Here is a 21,821-nt window from a genome sequence, read left to right as displayed (position 1 = left end):
CCATATTTCAGAAAAAGGTCACTCCTGTGTGTACAAAACAAAATAAGTTAACATACAAATATTACATAGTGATATATATATATCACGTGTTTCTTTTTTGAGTCTCAAGTCAAGTAAGTATTGAAAACAAGTGTGTAAGTACTTATGTGTTGCGTAAAAATTAGCTATAGATTCTAGGGCTTGCAATATCGGATGGTTTCCAATTCCGGAACAGATTTTCGATATTGGATTCCAATTGCGGAATTCCGGAACTGGTTCCGGAATTAGGGTTTATCATACTTTTATTCGATTTTTTAGTAACAACAAATATGTGAAATTCTGATACTTTACGTTTATTAAAGAGAAATTTAATTTGAAGTCCGTTTTTTTCACCTGTTATTTACCCACCTTTACTTTTATTCACTCCTATGATACGGGGTATTTATTTGGGGAAACTATAGTTGCTAGCAAACCATTTGATGCATAATTTTATAAAATAGTTAAATATAATAGCTTCCTACCCTTCCTAACCTAGTAGGTAGTGGTGTTGTTTAAGAAGTTGAAGGTCTAAGTTTGGCTTTTTCCTTCCTAGTTTCTAATTATGATTCAGAATATCATATATTATGTGCTTCTACAGGATCCGAAATCGTTGATAGAGAAAACCTCTCTGAATCGAAGGTAATAAGTCCAAATATTTTTAAATTTCAATTCTTAAAATTCGCTTATGTAGGATTCAGACTATTCTGACTATTCTAAGCAAGTAAATCGCTTTGTTTTTTTTTTTATGAGTCTATTATTGTCTCACGGAAAAGGTAAATGTACCTATACTATAGTTCACTGAATGACTAAGAGGCACTTAATAACAACAAAAAACACCAGTATAGTGTAATTTCTTAACAATTTTCAATAATAAACGTAATAAAACCTAAAAAAAAGTACTTAAATCCAATTCCGGAATTTTCGATATTAAGTTGTATCAATATCGGAAAATTTGTCCGAGATTCCGGAATTTCGACATTCCGGAATGCAAGCCCTAATAGATTCCCTTTACTTTGAGGTGTCTACAGGAAAGATGCGAACGAGTAAAGCGTACTAAAAAAGTAGGTCCTTCAAAAGAGCCGAGTAAAAACGCCAAAATGACATCAAAACCATTTATTTAATATAGGATAGAGTAAGACCAAGAAAAGTCTGCAGCGATTTTGATAGCCCACGCAGTGCAAGTGTTATTTATACGTCATAGTTTCATAGAAGTTTGGCGTTTAATATAACACTGTCACTTCGTGGGCTATCAAAATCGCTACAGACTTTTCTTGGTCTAACCCTATCATTCTAGGTTTTTTGATGATCTCTTTAACCATCCATCCATAACCTTAACCATTAAGCTGTAGCCGCCGGCGTAGTGTGGCTGACATCATTGGTGTTCAAAGGGTTAACCATTTTCTTTGTCGTCAGGTGGAGATGCTGTACCAACGCTACTTCCTCCGCATGAACCAAACCAACATGACGCACCTCCTGGGCCTGCTGCTGGCCGTGTCCATGGCGCTGATGCTGTGCCACATCCGAGGGTTGCTGCTGGCGCAAGAACAGCTCGCTGAGGAGCTGGCTTTAGCTGACAGGTAAACTTGGGTTAAAAGTCAACATGACACTCCTGGGCCTGTTGGACGTGTCCATGGCGCCAATCCAATCGCCCCTCATTATGCCCCACATTTTCGAATTTCGTCTCCAATATTAACCTTATATTTTTCCTTCAGCAGTTACACTACGTTGATAGCAGACTTGGACCTCCTCTACTACGACTCGAACCTCAGGACGACGACGGAGCCATACGGCGCCAACACTACCAGTGCGTTACGCCGACTGCACTATGAATACCAGCGCAACGCGCACGCCGCCAACGTCGGCGTGCTCGGCGTAGCCGCTCTCGTCTACGCGTGTAAGTGTACATGTTAGCGCCACTAGCGCCCCCCGCCGACTGCACTACGAATACCAGCGCAACGCGCACGCCGCCAACGTCGGCGTGCTCGGCGTCGCCGCTCTCGTTTACGCATACAGATAGAAATTTGACGTTTAAGGAGTCACTTCGACACTATCTCTGCAAAGTATATACGCAGAGTTAGCTTGGTCTAGAGCTATTTCTGAATAGTCTATACCTATAGGTACCAATGTCGTTATTCATAAACGCATCACTGGTCTAACGTATTTGTAAGAAAGGAATAAAAATAATTTAACTAAATCAAGCCCGTAGAGTTGTATGAACAAGGGAGTAAATGTTTAATATTTGTCCACAGGCCTGCTGCTCTGCCTAAGCCGGCCCGCAATAAACGAGATCTACCTATTGACCATCTCGTATGTCGTCCTTGCGACCTTCCTACTGATTGAGCTGGCTGTCGTCGGCACCTCTTGCGTCAGGTAAACAGTTTCCCTTATTCTACCTCATTTCTGCTGACCATCTCGTATGTCGTCCTTGCGACCTTCCTACTGATTGAGCTGGCTGTCGTCGGCACCTCTTGCGTCAGGTAAACAGTTTCCCTTATTCTACCTCATTTCTGCTGACCATCTCGTGTCGTCCTTGCGACCTTCCTACTGATTGAGCTGGCTGTCGTCGGCACCTCTTGCGTCAGGTAAACAGTTTCCCTTATTCTACCTCCTTTCTGCTGACCATCTCGTATCGTCCTTGCGACCTTCCTACTGATTGAGCTGGCTGTCGTCGGCACCTCTTGCGTCAGGTATACAGTTTCCCTTATTCTACCTCCTTTCTGCTGACCATCTCGTATCGTCCTTGCGACCTTCCTACTGATTGAGCTGGCTGTCGTCGGCACCTCTTGCGTCAGGTATACAGTTTCTCTTATTCTACCTCCTTTCTGCTGACCATCTCGTATCGTCCCTGCGACCTTCCTACTGATTGAGCTGGCTGTCGTCGGCACCTCTTGCGTCAGGTATACAGTTTCCCTTATTCTACCTCCTTTCTGCTGACCATCTCGTATCGTCCTTGCGACCTTCCTACTGATTGAGCTGGCTGTCGTCGGCACCTCTTGCGTCAGGTATACAGTTTCCCTTATTCTACCTCCTTTCTGCTGACCATCTCGTATCGTCCTTGTCGACGGCGCCTTTTGTGTCAGATAAACACTCTTTCCCTGATACTAAGAGCTATCTTTCCCTGATGATGCTAATGAACGAAACCTAACTGATAAACTTAAATATCGTATGACCTTCCTACTGATTGTGTTAGCTATCGTTGGCACATCGTACGTCAGGTAACACTGTTTTTCTGTCAAATAAACCCATTTCCTTGATTAAAAGTCAACAAACAATAGCAGGAATGATTTTCTAGAAAAATCCTCGTACAAAGGCCCTCAAAACGTTCCAGTGGACACTGCCCGCAACTAAACACGCTGTCAACGCTACTCCACAAAACTTCGTCATCGCCACCCATCCCAATTAATCGAAAGGTCTTAAGCGCCATACACCCTCTACTATCATAGGACTCTTTCGAATCGCTGCTCTCCTCAAACTAAAGGCCGTAAGCCGTACTTACCAAAAGTCTTAAGCGCCATACATCTGCTACCAATTATAGGACTTTTTAAAATCGCAACTCTCCCCACACCACACGAAAAGTTTTATGTGCCGTACAAGTCTTAACCTTAACTAACCATCGGTGGACTTTATGCCTTCGTTAATAAGATTTAATTTTGGTCAAATTAACAGAGTGGACGACGGTACGCTAGCTACGATTATAAGTCGTTTTAGAACGTAATCAAAACTTCGCTTTCAAAGGGTAAATCAGATTCGAATGCGGAATTTGAAACTTGCTTAATGGTATTAGGAAAAGTTGACTGGTTTTAAGTCTAACATGATTAGCGTTAATAAATTCGAGGGCATAACTATTAGGTTTTATGATTTTGGGGAATTATTTTGTATAGACATTAATGTCGTTATCTACATAAACTTCTGTCACCTCTAACAAACCATTAATAAACGTTTATCCCTATCTGTCATTGTGACTGTAAAACGATTTCCGTACTACGTTTACACCCTTATTCGTAAAACTTAGTAAAATTTTGTCTCTTTCTACCAAGCACGAAAGTCAAAATTACAGATTTGGCGGGCCCTTCAACTACCTGATTTGACTTTTTTATTTACAAAAATCGCGTAACTATGTATACACGTAAAATGACATGTCCAACGCCTCGACGCGGCCCTGGCCGGGTCTAGCATGAGTTATTCTTAATGAGCTGCTAATTTCGAGTACCTACCTACATGACAGTTTGTCCCAAAACTCCCAAACTAACTACCCAAAGTGTAGTTAAGTTTAATCGCGCGGACGGTAATGGGGCGAAGTTGGTTGCGTAACCTGAAAGTTGACCTGCAGATAAATACCTTAGCCGAACATTTGTGGACAAATTGTCATTACAGAGATGTAGTGCATATATTCCATCGTATTTTCACGGCAACGCCCGAACGTGTCTTGCTATTTCAGTCAGTCTCGGTACAAAAAGTACTGAGGTTTACTGAAGTAGCATGACAAATACGAACGATTCCGAGACAATAAGATGGAAAACAATTATGCACTACATCTGTATGTAGCGTATTACTCAAAATTACATACAGTACCAATTTAGATCATGACCGCGATAGCTCCGTATCTTTAAAAGGTGGCCCAGCAAGGTGGAGAAGGCTGTACCAGAGATATTTCCACCAGAGATGTGCGAGGAGGAGCGAGGGATGTGTTTGTTAAGAACCAATAGAATCACTACATGCTGAGCGCGGACAACAAATGAAGTGATTATATTGGTTCTTAACAAACACATCCCTCGCTACGCATTCTCACATATTATCTCTGGTGGAAAATATTTTGTTAGAACAATTTTTTATCTGTGGTAATGTCATCATTGCTGCATAGTATTACTGTTAATATATCGATATTAATGACTTTCTAAAAAAAATAAAGCAATTAAATTTGACCTCTTTTCTAGTAGGTAGGTACTTATCAGTCAAATGACGTTTTAATTGAAATGAAATGTCAAATGCAAACAGTTGATCAAATGCAGCAATGGCGGTTGTAACATGCTCTTCCTGTACACATCATGGAGAGCTTATAATTAAAAATAACTACATTATACATAATTAGGCATTATGTAACAGACACATAAACTACTATTAATCGAAAAAATCTAAAACAACTATTGCCCACAGGTCAATGAGCATCGGCGCCGGCGCCTGCGTGCTCTTCACCTACCTGACGTACGCGACGTTGCCAGTCCGCCTGCACGAGGCTAGCGTGGCTGGAGTCCTGCTGGCGGCCGTCAACCTAGCTGGTAACCTGTACCTGGCCCGCGACAGCGACTTGCAGGTGTGTAACCAACTACTGGCGTACGCGACGTTGCCAGTCCGACACGAGGCGAGCGTGACCGAAGTCTTGCCGTCGACGTAGCTGGTAACCTGTACCTGGCCCGCGACAGCGACTTGCAGGTGTGTAGCCAACTACTGACGTACGCGACGTTGCCAGTCCGACACGAGGTGAGCGTGACCGGAGTCTTGCCGTCGACCTAGCTGGTAACCTGTACCTGGCCCGCGACAGCGACTTGCAGGTGTGTAGCCAACTACTGACGTACGCGACGTTGCCAGTCCGACACGAGGCGAGCGTGACCGGAGTCTTGCCGTTAACCTAGCTGGCAACCTGTACCTGGCCCGCGACAGCGACTTGCAGGTGTGTAGCCAACTACTGACGTACGCGACGTTGCCAGTCCGACACGAGGTGAGCGTGACCGGAGTCTTGCCGTTAACCTAGCTGGCAACCTGTACCTGGCCCGCGACAGCGACTTGCAGGTGTGTAGCCAACTACTGACGTACGCGACGTTGCCAGTCCGACACGAGGCGAGCGTGACCGGAGTCTTGCCGTCGACCTAGCTGGTAACCTGTACCTGGCCCGCGACAGCGACTTGCAGGTGTGTAGCCAACTACTGACGTACGCGACGTTGCCAGTCCGACACGAGGCGAGCGTGACCGGAGTCTTGCCGTCGACCTAGCTGGTAACCTGTACCTGGCCCGCGACAGCGACTTGCAGGTGTGTAGCCAACTACTGACGTACGCGACGTTGCCAGTCCGACACGAGGCGAGCGTGACCGGAGTCTTGCCGTCGACCTAGCTGGTAACCTGTACCTGGCCCGCGACAGCGACTTGCAGGTGTGTAGCCAACTACTGACGTACGCGACGTTGCCAGTCCGACACGAGGCGAGCGTGACCGGAGTCTTGCCGTCGACCTAGCTGGTAACCTGTACCTGGCCCGCGACAGCGACTTGCAGGTGTGTAGCCAACTACTGACGTACGCGACGTTGCCAGTCCGACACGAGGCGAGCGTGACCGGAGTCTTGCCGTCGACCTAGCTGGTAACCTGTAACTGACCCGCGACAGCGACCTGCAGGTGTGTAGCCAATTACCTGGCGTCCGCCTCCTCAAGGCGATCGTGGCCGGCGTGCTGACAGTTTTTTGGGTACAGTCAGCAGAAGTGGAAAAGCGGACTACTTAAGTATCCAAAATAGTTTGCACGCGCTCCTATGCTCATACTAATAAAAAAGTAACTAGACTTGGATCACGAGATAGCAGCCATGTGGCATGTTGATTGTTCCACCGGAGTCGATTGTTTATTGTTCTGATAGACGTGTCAGCGGATGGTCTCGTAGCGAAGAGAGAAAAATAAAACACTAAATCATTGATTGTTAACACACGTTTGTTTTAACAGATGTACTGCAACCTGATCGTGCTGACGGCGTGCAACGTTGCCGGTGTGATGACCCACCAACCACGAGAGCTGGCGCAGCGACGCGCCTTCTTGGAGACCAGAGACTGCGTCGAGGCGCGCTTGGTGACCCAACGAGAGAACCAGCAGCAGGTACTGTGGCTCACTGTGTGACGCATTATCCACACTAGCTGGCAACGTTGCTGGTATGATGACGCACCAACCATGAGAGCTGGCGCAACGACGCGCCTTCTTGTACACAGGGGACTGTGTCGAGACGCGCCTAGTGACCCAACGAGAGAACCAACAGCAGGTACTGTGGCTCATGGCTCACTGTGTCACCCACGCTAGCTGGCAGCGACTCCTTAAACCAGGCAATGTGAATATCTTTTTATTTTATTTTTTCGTTTTTGCCAATCCACTTCACAGCATACTTAGGAATACAAAGCAATAATTAAAGTATATCGTGATGCATGAAAATTACCACGTATAAACTGCCCTTTTCAAAACTTTAAGATACGTCAATTAATAGATCTAGAAACGATATGGATTAGATGTGTCAGTGTCAAAAAGTGACGTTTTTGTTTTAAGAAACGCCACATTTGACACTGACAATTATCTAATCCATATCGTTTCTAGATCTATTCATTGACGTAGTATCGGGCCGAAAGTCGTTAGTCGTATCTTGAAGGTTCAACGGATTATCGACTCTATCTCTATGGACAATAGATTATAAGTCAAATGATAGGCTTGAACTTTATCCTTACTAGTAATATCTTATTAATACTTATAATAAATGGGTTTGTATCTTTGTATGTGAGTGTACACTTTTTATTTTTTTCTCGATGTTTACAAGGTTACTTATTTTCTTGATGTATCTACCGGATGTGGCCTGTAATACGAGCAAAAAATTTAACTGTAGGCTGTAACTCCTCATACCATGACCAACATTGTTCAGCAACTTTTAAAAATAACTTGTGGTTTGATTTTTAATACACTTTAAAGTTTATTCTAAGACGCAATGTATTGCGAATTTTGTTATGTTTAAGGCGTGACAAGCAACGTCAATCACAATGATATTATGACGTGGCGATGGCGTCCATTGAAGATAATATTTATTTTGTATGAAAAATAGGGAGTCTAAAAACTTCATAATTTTTATATGTTGTTGAACAAAAGTGTCACCGTTTGAGGAGTACAATCTATGTTTTAATTATTTGCTCGTGTTACAGGCCACAGCCGGTATAAACTAGGCTTCAGAATATCCAGTTAAAGCTACGGGTTGTGCGGGCCCCGTATTTCACACAGGTTTACGAAGCAAAGCTCAAACAGCACTAGTGTTGGTAGGAACTCGAGTCCTTTGAGTATGAATTTGAAGACCTCGGCTCGTTTTAACGAGACTCTGCTCTAAACTTCTGAGTCTTAAGTCCCGAGTCAGGTCCTTTGTTCAGTCGTTTTGAAGAGCTACTCAAAAGGACTAGAGCCTCCGAATGAAGGATGAATCACGATAGACTGGGCCGGACGTGGTGCTTTCCATAAAAACCAAGCGCCGGAAGCCCCAGCCCGGTCTAGCGTGAGTCAACCTTAGACTCCGTGAAATGTTTTATAGGTTTTTGCTAAATAACAGTAAAGAAATTAGGCGGTATTGTATGATTTGTGTAGGTAAGTACCTATTGCACAAATTATAAAAACAATTGTAAATAAAAAAAATCGAGTGTTTTCTGAAATGGACTCAAGTCTCTACAAAAGACTCGGGTCTCTATCAAGTTGAAAAGAACTCGAGTATAGACTTAATTATAAGAGTGAATAATGTTTTATCGGGTGCATGCAAGCAAAGCCGGGTGCAAAAGCTAACAATATGTATATATTTGAAATGTGCTAATTGAGCTCTTTCAAATGATATACAACACGTCATCATTACTTATTTTTATTTTTTTGGTTCGTGACTTTATGACCTCTAGAGGGCGCCGTGTTCATTTTTTGGTGACGTCTCCAGCCTATAACCAGCGGACGATTAAGACGATTCGAATGACACGTCGTTTGTCAAATTTCAATGAGCACTTTAGAAGTTATGAGGGAACAGATGAACATACATACATACATACATACATACATACATACCCACAAACATACCGGTCAAAATCATAACCCTCCTTTTGCGTTGCCGTAGTCGGGTAAAAACTGAGTCGAGTCTTGAAACTGACTCGGGTCCTACCCAACCCTAGCCAGAGGACAGCTAGGCTAACCTCAACGCAGCAATATACCAGGTAAACTAAACTAGGCGGCTTCGATTTCAGGAAATTGCTCTCGCTTAAGTACCTACCTATAAATAAAATAGATAGTAGCTTTCGTGAACCAAAGATTTCCTTTGGCAGAATAGGGGATATTACTGCAATGTTCTGCCGCCAGAGTGCAGCACTACCGACTCAGTAAATTCATAGACTAACTTATACATACTGTGGCTTAAACTGTTTTTTGAAAAGTTTTCACAGACAATGAAATATGACATTGATGCATCAAGGCGGTTTGTTAACAAGGTCCTACCGGTAAACGCGAAAATCGAAATTTAGTTATCTGCCTCTTTATCGCTCGAATATGCAAGAGTAATAGAGAGATTAGATAACGAAATTTCGATTTTCTTGTTTCGCGGTAGGCCATGTGATTGACGTGACGTGTGATGTGTCAATGTGGTTTGTTTACTGTATCTGCCACAAAGGTGCCACCTACACAGAGCTTTGCCTAATATTCCCTATTGGTCCTTAAGACTCGAGGATATATTTAGGGCCAGCCCAGACTAGCGTCTCCCGACCGCCGGCGTGTAGTCAACTCTGTGCTGCTGCTGCTCGACGCGACTTTGGCGCAACAACGCAGCGACGCCATTTTCTATACAGTGTGGAAAGATAAGTCGGGCCCTGGAGGGAAACGACCTTAAATCCTTAAGCTGGCTCATTTTACTTAAAGGAGACATTCTTTTATTTTTAAAAAGAAACAAAACTGCATTTAAAGATTTTCTAAAACTCGCTTGCCTCGCCCGGGACTCGAATCTCTCGTTTGCATTCAATTTTCATTTAAAATACTACCAGTCTACCAGGCTTTCTGCCGGTAGTTCTGTACCCCTAGTGTCAATTTCATTCGATGGCGTGACGTGACGTACTCGTTTGCGTTAAGTGTCATTTTGTATCGGATTTTGAGTTTCTAAAACGTCCCGCTTGGCGCGCTGCTCAAAATTCCATACAAAAATAGACATAACGCGAACGTCACGCTATCGAATTAAATAAACACTAGGGGTTCGAACAGCATTTATTTTCACCTAAGGTTTCCATAAGGTTTTTTGTGTAGAAGTGAGTTAGAAGGCAAAGGCCTCGGGTGCTTTTCATTTGTGCGCTTTGAGGCAAGTTTTCAGTGATCAGAGTTTTAAGGCTGCCGCGGGCGCAAAAGCGTTTTGCAGTGTTTGTGAATTTAATTGTAGTTTGCTAACTGAACATTACGTGATTGTATTAAGCTGTTGGTGGCAGCGAGGGTCGCGCAGAATATGTGATTTTAAAATAGTACATTATGATGCAAGTGTGCTACGTTGGTCATTACACTCGAGGGGGCTAGCTGGAAGCAAGCGCGCAATAAGTAAGCCGATGTGTGGAGTGACAAATGACCAATGTACATGTGTTTGTGTATGACATTCCTTTTAAAAAATGTAGAACTCCCAAAAGTAATACCAAAGAGAATTTGAAATATAGGCGGATTGTCAAAGTTAATTATGTAGCCACAGTAAATTTACTGCCATCTTTCGACAGAATATTAAAACTGTTAGAACGCCATTTGACTTTGATCCTTATTCTTTCGTTCTAACAGTTTTAATCTTCTGTCTGCCATCTTTTGGCAGTAAATGTTCTGTGGCATACATAATTTACCATGACGTAACTCTCTATAGGTACACTCTATTCTCTTTGGTAATAGATAGATAGATAGATATGTTGTATGTGTAATATAAAAACCGCTAACGGACACAAACCAGTGTTTAGTTTATTATTAATATTAGAACAAAGTTTATTAATAACAACAATGTAGGTTGAAACTGTTGATGGATATATAGAATGTGGGGAAACCGTGTTTGACGTGTAATATCAAACATTTTTAGCGTATACCACGTCATGTGTACTGTGTGGTGTGATGATGCTGATTGAAAGTCTAAAATCAATCCTTATTTATTAACTAGCTTTTGCCCGCGACTTCGTCTGCATGGAATTAGTGACAGCAGCTAAACTAAGCTAGATAATGCTAATAGCATTCATTCAATTCGCGCATTGTTTACTTCAATTATTAGGTAATTCATTAACTCTTTCAATTCCACCCTCCTTTGCACTCTCTTCAGAGATGATTCATAAAAATTATCCTATGTCCTTCCCCGGGACTCAAACTATCTGTATACCTAAATTTCAACTAAATCGGTTCAGCGGCTTAAGCGTGAAGAGGTAACAGACAGACAGACAGACACACTTTCGCCTTTATAATATTAGTATGGAAGTATGGATTTTAATTTTTATTACACAATATATGAAGGTACAAATGGCGGACTTATAGCCTTAAGGCATTCTCTACCAGTCAACCAATGGGACAGACCAGTGTCTTTAAAGTAAATCCTTTGTTCTTCCGCGGGCCTCAAACTATATCCGTACCAAATTTCATCTAAATCGGTTCAGCGGTCGAAGGGCCAACCCACACAGCGCCTTTTGAACTTCGGCGTCTAGTCAGCGCTATATGGAAAATGGCGTCGCCGCGGAGTTGCGCCAACGCTGCGTCGAGCAGCAGCCATGACTAGACGCGACGCTCGGGAGACGCTAGTGTGGGGTGGCTCTAAGCGTGAAGAGATTAATATAGAGTTAAATTTGCATTTTATAATATTAGTATGAGTAGGGATTTTTTTGCCAGTCTAGCTCGCACTTGGCTAAATGTTTTTGTGTATGAGTAATAGCATAATTTCTAACCTCAACAACGTCTATTCAGAGTTCCAAACTTATTCGCACCATCATAATACACTTTTGCGAATAGTTTCCAAATGGTCGCCAGCGGGAGCTAGGTGTTGCTATTGTTACATTTGAGTCTTATAAATTATATGTGTACATACAAAGAACTTTTATGTCATAAGAAAAAACCGGCCAAGTGCGAGTCGGATTCGCGCACGAAGGGTTCCGTACTTTTACGCAACAAACGGCAAAAAATCACGTTTTTTGTATGGGAGCCCCACTTAAATATTTATTATATTCTGTTTGTAAGTATGTTGTTATAGCGGCATATAACGGTAAATTTCAACTGCCTAGCTATCACGACTCATGAGATACAGCCTGGTGACCGACAGACGGACGGACAGACAGAAGGACAGACATACGGACAGTGGAGTCTTAGTAATAGGGACCCGTTTTTACCCTTTGGGTACGGAACCCTAAAAAGCAACTTTTATTCCGTACACAATTTATCTTGAAAAACTTTTACAGCTTCAAGTTTTTATATTTCGACCGACCGTAAATACCATTTGAATCACCAAGCTTGTTGGAAATGGAGAGTATGGAGACTATATAGCCGAGCCGAGTTTGCCCGAAGGGAGGAGTGGGCACAGCGTAAGTGACAAGATTTTTATAGAGCTTTACGACGTTGTTCGAAAGCGTAAATGTTTGGAGGTTGTAAGTTACACTGTACGAACTTGTTAAAGACGTCGGCGAACGCAACGTCCATGTTATGATAGGTAGGCTTAACACGAGTGCGCCGCGACAGTTCAAGATATACCTTACCTACCTTCACTGGCTCAGTGACCCAAAAAGGATCTTGGCCTCTGACACAAGAGAACGCCAGAGACAGGCTTCATTTGGTGCAGGTTCCTTATATATTTACGGTTAACACAAGTTGCCTTACTGAATGTTTAAGCCACTGTGCCGAAACTTTGTTTGCTAAAACTTATTTAAAGTTACTCTTGGCTAACTTCCGATGAAGAATTCTTGAACACTGGAATATTGCGTATCTACTTATGTTAAAAGACTCAAACTCAAGCATATTTACGTTTATAATATATCTTCATTAAAAATATTTAAACACCTATTATAAATTTAAACTATCGTGAATTAAGAGTCACACTAACCCGTCGTCAAAAAAACGCATCCATACAATCTCAGCTACGCTCTAACTGTATAAGTTTTTGCCAAAATTTTCTTTTTTGGTACAAGGCAAAATTAAATAAAAGCTTTTAAAAACGACATGCTCAAATTACGAGTAGATGAAGCATGTCTTGAACATTAACGTACTTATATGTCTATGTCCGATAAACATTTTTATACGAGTAGAAAATTCGTATGTAAATAGACTACAGAAAGTTTAATTAACAGAGAATCGTATCAAAATACCCACAAATCGGCATGTATCTTAAAGTCTTAAGGTATAAGGTAAACGTACTGGTGATCAACGCGGTCCCAGTACATGTCATCTTGAAGCTTAAGTCATTGTCAATAGAGGTGACAGCAGGGTGTCATATATTGGCCATTAAGAGTAGCATGTCGTTGTCGAGCACTAGTACGTTTACCTCACATGCTGATTTGTGGAGTGTAGATGTGGAGTGTATATAGTCCTGCACTAGCATCTTTTAACGTTAGCGTTTTTTTCGGCGCTATTATGGCCAGCGACTCAGCGCTATGGAAAATGGTATCGCTAGTAGTAGTCGACGACTTTGGTGCGACTCGCTACGCAGTTGCACCAAAGTCGTCGAGCAGCAACCATAAAGTTAGCTAGACCCCGACGCTCGGGAAACGCTAGCTTGGGGTTCCCCCTTTTCCAGACCGCACCAATTTACAGTTATCCCAAAAAATCCAAAAACATATCCAGCTTTGATGATTCATTTGAAGAGAATGCACATCTCATGAAAGTGCAATTTAATTTGAACCTTAAATCAGAATACTAAAGTTGGAATTCTATTGTCGCGTCGATAAATCGTATGCCTAGAAAAGGGTTAACATAATCCCTCATAACTTGATAGGGTTACGTACGTGTTCAACAATTCAGAACCCATACACCGTGCTCAAACATTGTTATGTTTGCCGCCGCCCCGCAATTATAGTTCCATTGTTCTAGACACCATGTATGTAGTGCACGCGCGAATTTCAACTCTATTTTGTTCAGTGTAGAGTTTATGGTGCTTGATTGGAGTGTGGATAAAAACTTTTTACAAAAAAAAGCAAACCGACTTCAAAAAGGATGAAATAAAATATTATCCTTTTTGAAGTCTATGCGTTACCAACTGATATGTTTGAAGTCGGTGCCAAGCCAAATTTTGAAGCATACCATGATTTTGGTGCGATTCGATAAGGATGTACCTACGTTGGATTGCCTTACACGACGACAATGAACGTACTTTCTGTAGGTACAGTCGACGTTAAAAATATGTTTACACTTTTCGCCTTATTACAAAGGAGTAAGGTGCAAACATGTCTTTGACGTCGATTGTATCTAAGAACACACCTCAGAACACACGATCAAACCTTCTTGGCGCAGTCTGTACCATGTTTGTCGGCACATTAGTGGAAATCCAATGCATTTTTTTCCGTCGTATTTTTTAAAAAGCATTTCTTACTAATGCTCGAACAGTCTATAGCACGCAAGTGTGAGATTGGGACTGAGTAATTTCCCGTCCCTTATCCAGAGGACTACATGTCAAAATATAAAACAATTCAAGAAATTTACCTTCTTGCCAAATTTCACCTAAAGCGGTTCAGTTGTTTAGCCATGAAAAGGCGACAAAGAGGCAGACAGAATTACTTACACATTTGTAATAGTTATTAGTACAGTTCTAATGGGATTTATAGCCATAAAGCTGATTATTTTTGACTGGTATTGTTACTACTTGGCTTGGCACCGACTTCAAACATATCAGTTGGTAACGCATAGACTTCAAAAAGGATAATATTTTATTTCATCCTTTTTGAAGTCGGTTTGCTTTTTTTTGTAAAAAGTTTTTATTTTTCCATTTTTAGTTTTAACGCATTGTTAAGAGCGTGACGCATGAATGAAAAACAAGATCATGTTTAACACTAAATTCGTGTACCTATTTCTTTAATAAATATGTAAGGGGCTATTCATAAATAACGTCATTTCAAATTAGGGGGGGGGGTCTGGTCATCGGAAGACGGTAGCATGTCGTAGGAGGAAACGGGGTCATTCGAAGCATGATTTTTGGATGATTTTAGGGGGGGGGGGGGGTCAAAAATCGTCAAAAAACGATGACGTAATGTATGGACAGCCCCTAATCTGGAATTTTCTCGAGTCCGTCTGGGAAATTATAATTCCTGTCACTACTACACTAAATCCATCCTCCGCCCCGCCACTGACCCAATCCCTCAACGCCCCGATCACTCAACCTCACAGCGCATCAACCCCTGATCCAGGAACCCCTCGACCCTGAACCAGAAATTTTCTCGAGTCCGTCTAGGAAATTATAATTCCTGTCAACTAAATCCATCCGCCCGCCCCGCCACTGACCCAATCCCTCAGCCCCCCGATCACTCAACCTCACAGCACATCAACCCCTGATCCAGGAACCCCTCGATCCTGAACCAGCAACCCTTCAACCGCCATTCCCCGACCCCTTAATCCCTGACCCCTTAACTCCTAACCCTAATCCCCGATCAGTAGCCTTACCAGCTTACCACGAGTTTGACATTGATATATTCGCTAGCATGTTTGTAACTTGCTTCCTATGCATCTCGCTCGTACTAACCTTAGTGTGAGCGAGATGCATAAAAAGTTACATCTAGATGCATAAGACGTTAGCGAATGTGTCAATGTCAAACTCGTGGTAAGGCTACAGTTGCAGTACATCAAATTGGTGGTTTTCGGAAGCAAATGCTCGAGTTACTTTAGAAAACCCCGAAATCACTTAACACGTGCCTTTAAAAATTGAGGAGTTCCCTCAATTCCTCATAGATTCCATCATCAGACCAGAACCAAAAATAATACGGAAACACCTTGGAGGTAACTTCTTCCAAACAAAAAAAGAATTACTCAAATCGGATCACAGGTGCCGGAGTAATCGCTGAACATACTTACATTTAAAGAAATCATCATCATTATCATCAAAATAATCATCATCATCAGGTCTACTTCATCAAATTGGTGGTTTTCGGGAGAAAATGCTCGAGTTGCTTAAGAAAACGCCCAAAACACCATGCATGTGCCTTTAAAAATTGAGGAGTTCCCTCAATTCCTCATGGATCCCATCATCAGAACAGAACCAAATTAAAATGGGACCAACTCGGAGGTAGCACCTTTCAAACAAAAAAAGAATTACTCAAATCGGACTACGGATGTCGGAGTAATCGGTGAACGTACATAGAAAAAAAAAAAAAAAAAAAAAAAATAGCCACAACCGAATACAGAACCTCCTCCTTCTATGAAATTGAAGTCGGTTAAAAATAAGTAAACGTGAAATCTCTGCCGTGTGGAAGTTTCGTGAATTTCAAACAGGCGTACCTATATGTAATATGTATGTATATGAAAATCGATTCTTAAGGGGTAAACTCCAATAAACTCCAAAAAACTAGCAATAAAATTAAATAAACGGCAGAAACAATATGGCCAAGATGTAATAAAAGCAATACATTCATGAAAATTGGTCCTAGGAAAGCCATTTTCCTGGCGTTTCCTTTTCCTGGCCTTAATTTAATTAACAAGTACTTTCCATGGAAAAGCAGACTTTGCAATGTTAAAGTGTTGCTCAAGTGGTTTTCAGTTTTGCCTTTGTGCACTGTATGAACGCGGAGGTATTACGCAAAAAGATGTATTTTTAACCCCCGACGCAAAAAGAGGTGTTTATGTTTGACGTCTGTCTGTGTATCTGTCTGTGGCATCGTAGCTCTCCAATGGATGGACTGATTTCGAAACGGTTTCTTTAAAGTGAAAGCGAGTTTCGTTGCGGTGGTTCTTAGCTTTGTTTGATAGAAATCATTCCAGCAGTTTAAAGAATATCAGCTTTTTTCCCCTAATGAAGTAAGGAATTTTTACATAAAAGAGTGTGTACTTATAGCGTGGGGGTTTTTTACAAGTTTTATACTTTCATGTTATGAACACATACTTTACACATACTTTTGACGGCCTCCTAGCCTAATAGTCGGTAGTGAGAGTAGTGACTCTGCCTATACGAAGCAGGAGGTCCCGGATTCGAATCCTGGTAAGGGCATTTATTTGTGTGTTCATCACAAATATTTGTTTCTAAGTTATGGATGTTTTCTATGGACCTATATAGGTAATATTATATAATTATGTATATCATCGTCTAGTATCCACAACACAAGCCTTATTGAGCTTACCGTGGGACTAGGTCGATCTGTGTATATATTAGTGTCCACTTCGAAAGTTCCCGAACACTCAATGTTCTTAACTGTTGGAGAGTTTTCAGAAAATAGTGTACATACCCAATTAGCGTAAGCGGTTAAGAAAGTTAACCGTTGTCAGTTATGTGAAGACATTGAAGCATGAAATCTTTATGGGAATCAACTTATTGCCTTTTTTTAGGGTTCCGTACGTCAAAAGGAAAAAACGGAACCCTTATAGGAATCATATAGCCGAGGGTAGTATATTACCAGAGTTAATTACATAAAACACAAGAACCCGCGCGACGGTAGTATTTATATTTTTAATTTCCTGGCTCTTACCAATATAGGTTGAAGTCCGAATGCGTCCTTACCTTAGGATTGAAACGTACTCAAACACGAAACACGAGGCCATACATTATGCAGAGTTTAGTCGGTAAGCCTACTGCCGGTAGACGTAGACTGAATTCAAGGTTAGACTTGGAAACTACCTGCCTCGTTCAGCTAAACTGGGCTATAACCGCGAAAATCGAAGTTCGCAAATTGCGGGCATTTTTCTCTGTCACTCTAATTACGCCTTCATTGGAGTAAAAGAGAAAGATCCCCGCAATTTGCGAATTACGGTTTTCGCGGTAGCCCCTCTGTACCCCTAATCATAGAGAAATATAGTAAGACAAGAGTGCTCACTCCATACATCAGTCTAATGCTCAACAACATAAGACTTTCCGGTCGGTGCTACATCTATTGTCACTTGACAGTGCTACTATACTGCTATTGAGCAGTACTGATAATTCCGCTACTCGATGCTAGATGTCAACTATGAAAATAATAGTCTTTTTGGTACCAAAACTGATTTATGGAGTGAGCAATTTATGTATTTTTTTCTCTATGCCCTAGTTCATTCGATAACGTGACGTGACGCGTACGTCATTAAGTGTCATTTTGTATGGTATTTTGAGATCCAAAACGTCCCGCATAGCGCGCTGTTCATATGGGGGATTAGGGGGAAGGGGTTACCACGAGCAGGTGAGTATAACTTGGGTCCCGAAAGATGTTGTTTGAGTCCCCTATCTATTCTAGTTCTCATCTAAAACACTGGATTTAGGCGAGCACTTGTGCCCTGGAGTCTAGAAATCGGTGAACACTAACTCCGCAAATTGCTGTGCGGTGGGTGTTCTAATGACTTAACAAAGGCTACCTACACTCACATGGAATAATAGATTATTACAGAAGATATATTAACAGTATGTTTGTTACCTCTTCATGCTTAAAGTGCTGAACTGATTTAGATTAAATTGATTTGGTACCTACGGAGAAAGTTTTAACCCCGCAAAACTGGCCTGTTACCGGCTGCCACTGATTGACGGTGACGATTGACGATAACTGCCGTGTTGACGTATCTTAGTAGATATTTCTTATCTAGAAACAGATGTAGTGAACAATCCTTTCCCATCGTATTTTCTCGTACATAAATCAAATAAAAGAAAAGTTCAACGTCGTGTCACATCAGGCTGTCATAAGGAAGGCAGAGGACCGCCAAACATGGAAATTACTCCACCGACAAGAGTCTTACTTTTTAAATATATATTATTATGATGTTGATGATTAGTGGCATTCTGTAAAAACTAATCAATGTTAAACTTCCCAGGATCAGGGCCAGTTACACTTACCCCACAGGCACACTTATCAGTATAATATAACTTTACAGAATAGATTTAGAATCCCTGATTGTGTGATCTTCTAAACTATAATGTTATTTGGAATTAAGTATTGTTCATTGTAAATTATTCATAAAAATTGTAATTACAGCGTTCGTCAAGATTACAATCTTTTTACTAACGAATATTACTTAACCTAATTATTAAATTCACTAAACTACTTAATTAAGTATAGATATTCTTTATTTGTAAAACTATTATAGGTTGGCATTGTCTGATCCGCTACTATTAACGCTGACTGTACAGAATCTAAAATACTATGGGCCAGTTGCAACAACCACATTTGACAGACTGCTCAACGTCAGCCGGCGCCCCCCGGCCCTTTACTATGAAACCTTCCATACATATAAATTTAGCGAACTCTTTAACGATACGAACAGTTTGGTGCAACCGACCCTATGTGTAAGCACCGGAATGTAACATTACCCCTTGTCCTCAGGAACGACTCCTGCTGTCAGTTCTGCCGCGCCACGTGGCCATGGAGATGAAGGCAGACATCGCCAGCCAGCCGCGCCAGGAGCAGTTCCACAAGATCTACATCCAGCGATATGAGAACGTCAGGTTAGTCTACATCTTCATCGAATCGTATGTTCAAACCTTTTGCTGTATAGAGCAATCTTCCCGAGAAAATACTAAAATATTACTAAAATTCGGTCTGGTTCAGGATCAGGATCCTTAATAGGTATACAAAGACAAGAGGTTAGCAAATTAAGACCATTGTTCGTGTTTAATCATTTCATAATCCAACTTTCATTTATTTAGCCGCTTGTTGAGCCTTTAAGAGCTGTTACACACTGTCGACTGGTCGCCGGCGACTCGGTCGACGGCCACTGTGACTTTCTATAGTTTGTATAGGCGTTTACGCACTTACGGCGAGATTCGGGAAATGAATAAGAGATTAACTAAATACGATATAGTAAAGATATGTGACGTCCCACGGGAAAAGGTATCTTATGGCGGTTGGCGCTTACGCTATTATTAACGCCGCTCCAATATTATTGCAGCGCTATGCGTCGTAAGCGCTAGCCGCCACAAGGTACCTTTTGCCGTGGAACGTCACATATCTTTACTATTTCATATCTAGTGAATCTATAATTCATTTCCCGAATCGAGCCGTTAGTCGCCGGGCGCCCGGACGACTCGCGACTCGCTGCGTAGTGGCGACGCACAAGCGACTGCTGGTCGCCGGCGACCGGTAGGAACACGGGTTCAAATGGGAGCTTTCACACTGCGAGCTACTGTCGAGAAGACATTTTTGTAAACCTCTCTCTCTCGAATGTAAATATTTAAAATCTATTGAACTTTGTAAATGTACGTAGTAAACGAACTTTGTAAGGACCCGTCCTTGTAACATTCACCGCAGACGCTATATCGCCACAATAGGTGCAGTATCTAAATAAGAGAGCTCAATAGTACAGCACTTATAAAATATAAGTAGTAGTGGATAGCTAAGTTAGAAGAGGAGGGGCTTGTGAAGAACACAACATGTTTTTAGTGATGCTTGCGCTCGGCTTGGTCGCCTGGCCCTATAGTGTAGTAAATAAAGGTAGTGGACCCCGCAGTAATTCCTCAGCCAGAAAAAACTTTACAGTATGATAAAGTATCAATAAATAAAAAGTATTGTATAAATTTCCAAAGAATAATAATAATAGATTTAAAGTAAATACCTAAAGTCTTAAATCGTTAATATCTTTTTACGGAAAAATGCTCCGTTCAAACTTTCTTCACCAGACATATTCATGTAACGTATTCCAACAATATATGAAATATCAAAAAAAAAATCCCAGTAGAAATACCAGTATTAATAAAATAAAAATTTTTGGCGTGTCTTGGACCGGAAAATTGCTCGGTCTAATTTTTTCACTGGAATGCCATTTTATTGCCGTTTTATACCTACACAATGAAAATCTAAAAAATTTCCACTCTCAGTTTTTAATAGTTCTATAATACATACATTTCGATACGCATTTTTTTTGGATTTTTTTACCCACTGCGCCAAATTATATTCTTAGATCATATAAGAAGAAAAAAATGACAGAGCAATTTTCCGATGAAAATGAGCGTCAAAAAAAGGAAGTATCATAAAAAAATATTCTCATGATTGACAAAACTTTTAGATTTTTTTCTAGTATCACATACTGATACAAATAACTTATTTTGTAAAATAATTTTGGACTGAGGAATTACTCGGTTCAATATATAATCAGATTTGTGTTTTTACCTAACTTAGGAGTGTTTTTTTTTTTGGATATTTATAATGTTAGTCTCGGCTCATACTATACAATAACCAAGCTAAATTTAATCGACTGAGAAATTAATGCATGAGTCTCCATACAACAACTTGCTTCATTTACTACACTACTAGTTGCCTAAGTTTTGGTCGCCGAGAGACCGAGTCGCCGGCGACTAGTCGACAGTGCGCGACGGCTCTAAGGCTAAGCCTATCTGTTATTACATCCAGCAGACAAAGCTCTCAATTTGCTGCGACGGGGCACAAAGGGATCTTTCGCGATGTGAACTGAAGATTTCAAACCATTGAGAGTTAAGTTAAGACTCCGCAGCAAGCTCGGCCGAATTTCACCTTTCCATACAAACGGAGTTTCGTTCTCATTTTAAAACTACGTGTTAGATTGTAATGAAACTTTGCACGTACAATGACATGAGGTATATCTATGCGTTTATATAGCTCCAGTTTATAAAACAAACGAAATAGACCTAAAACAAGTTTTGTATGAATAATTCAATTTCGCTGTATTTTTTTAACTATGGTATCTGAATCTACATAAACAATTACAGGACTAGATATACTTTATATTATTGTAAGTACAAAGTTTCAGGGCAATCTAGCTAGTCGTTTTAAAATGAGAGCGTAACTACGTTTGTATGGAGAGCCGAGCTTGCTGGGGACTCTTAATACCGCTGATTTATTATTTATTAAGATACTCGCATTGTGAGCATCTTAAGAGTGTTACCGTAAGATTGTAGTATATATATTGAATACAAAAAAAGACATAACATGGACATAACGCAAACGTGAACGCTCGT

General features: G+C 41.2%; 1 protein-coding gene across 1 annotated transcript in view; it reads left to right on the top strand.

Annotated features, from left to right (window-relative positions):
• Nucleotides 1-21,821, top strand: part of LOC134804014 (adenylate cyclase type 6-like) — a 391,384-nt gene that overhangs the window by 306,110 nt on the left and 63,453 nt on the right. Inside the window, exons 6-11 of the mRNA XM_063776869.1 lie at nt 1,432-1,595; nt 1,731-1,912; nt 2,268-2,388; nt 5,173-5,329; nt 6,719-6,868; nt 19,216-19,337. Of these exons, the coding sequence (XP_063632939.1) occupies nt 1,432-1,595; nt 1,731-1,912; nt 2,268-2,388; nt 5,173-5,329; nt 6,719-6,868; nt 19,216-19,337 (896 nt within the window). The remainder of the gene's footprint in view (nt 1-1,431; nt 1,596-1,730; nt 1,913-2,267; nt 2,389-5,172; nt 5,330-6,718; nt 6,869-19,215; nt 19,338-21,821) is intronic.

This window comes from Cydia splendana, chromosome Z, assembly GCF_910591565.1.
Source record: "Cydia splendana chromosome Z, ilCydSple1.2, whole genome shotgun sequence".
NCBI lineage: Eukaryota > Metazoa > Arthropoda > Insecta > Lepidoptera > Tortricidae > Cydia > Cydia splendana.
Note: the sequence above shows the minus strand (reverse complement) of the source record. Positions and strands in the feature narration are given on the sequence as shown.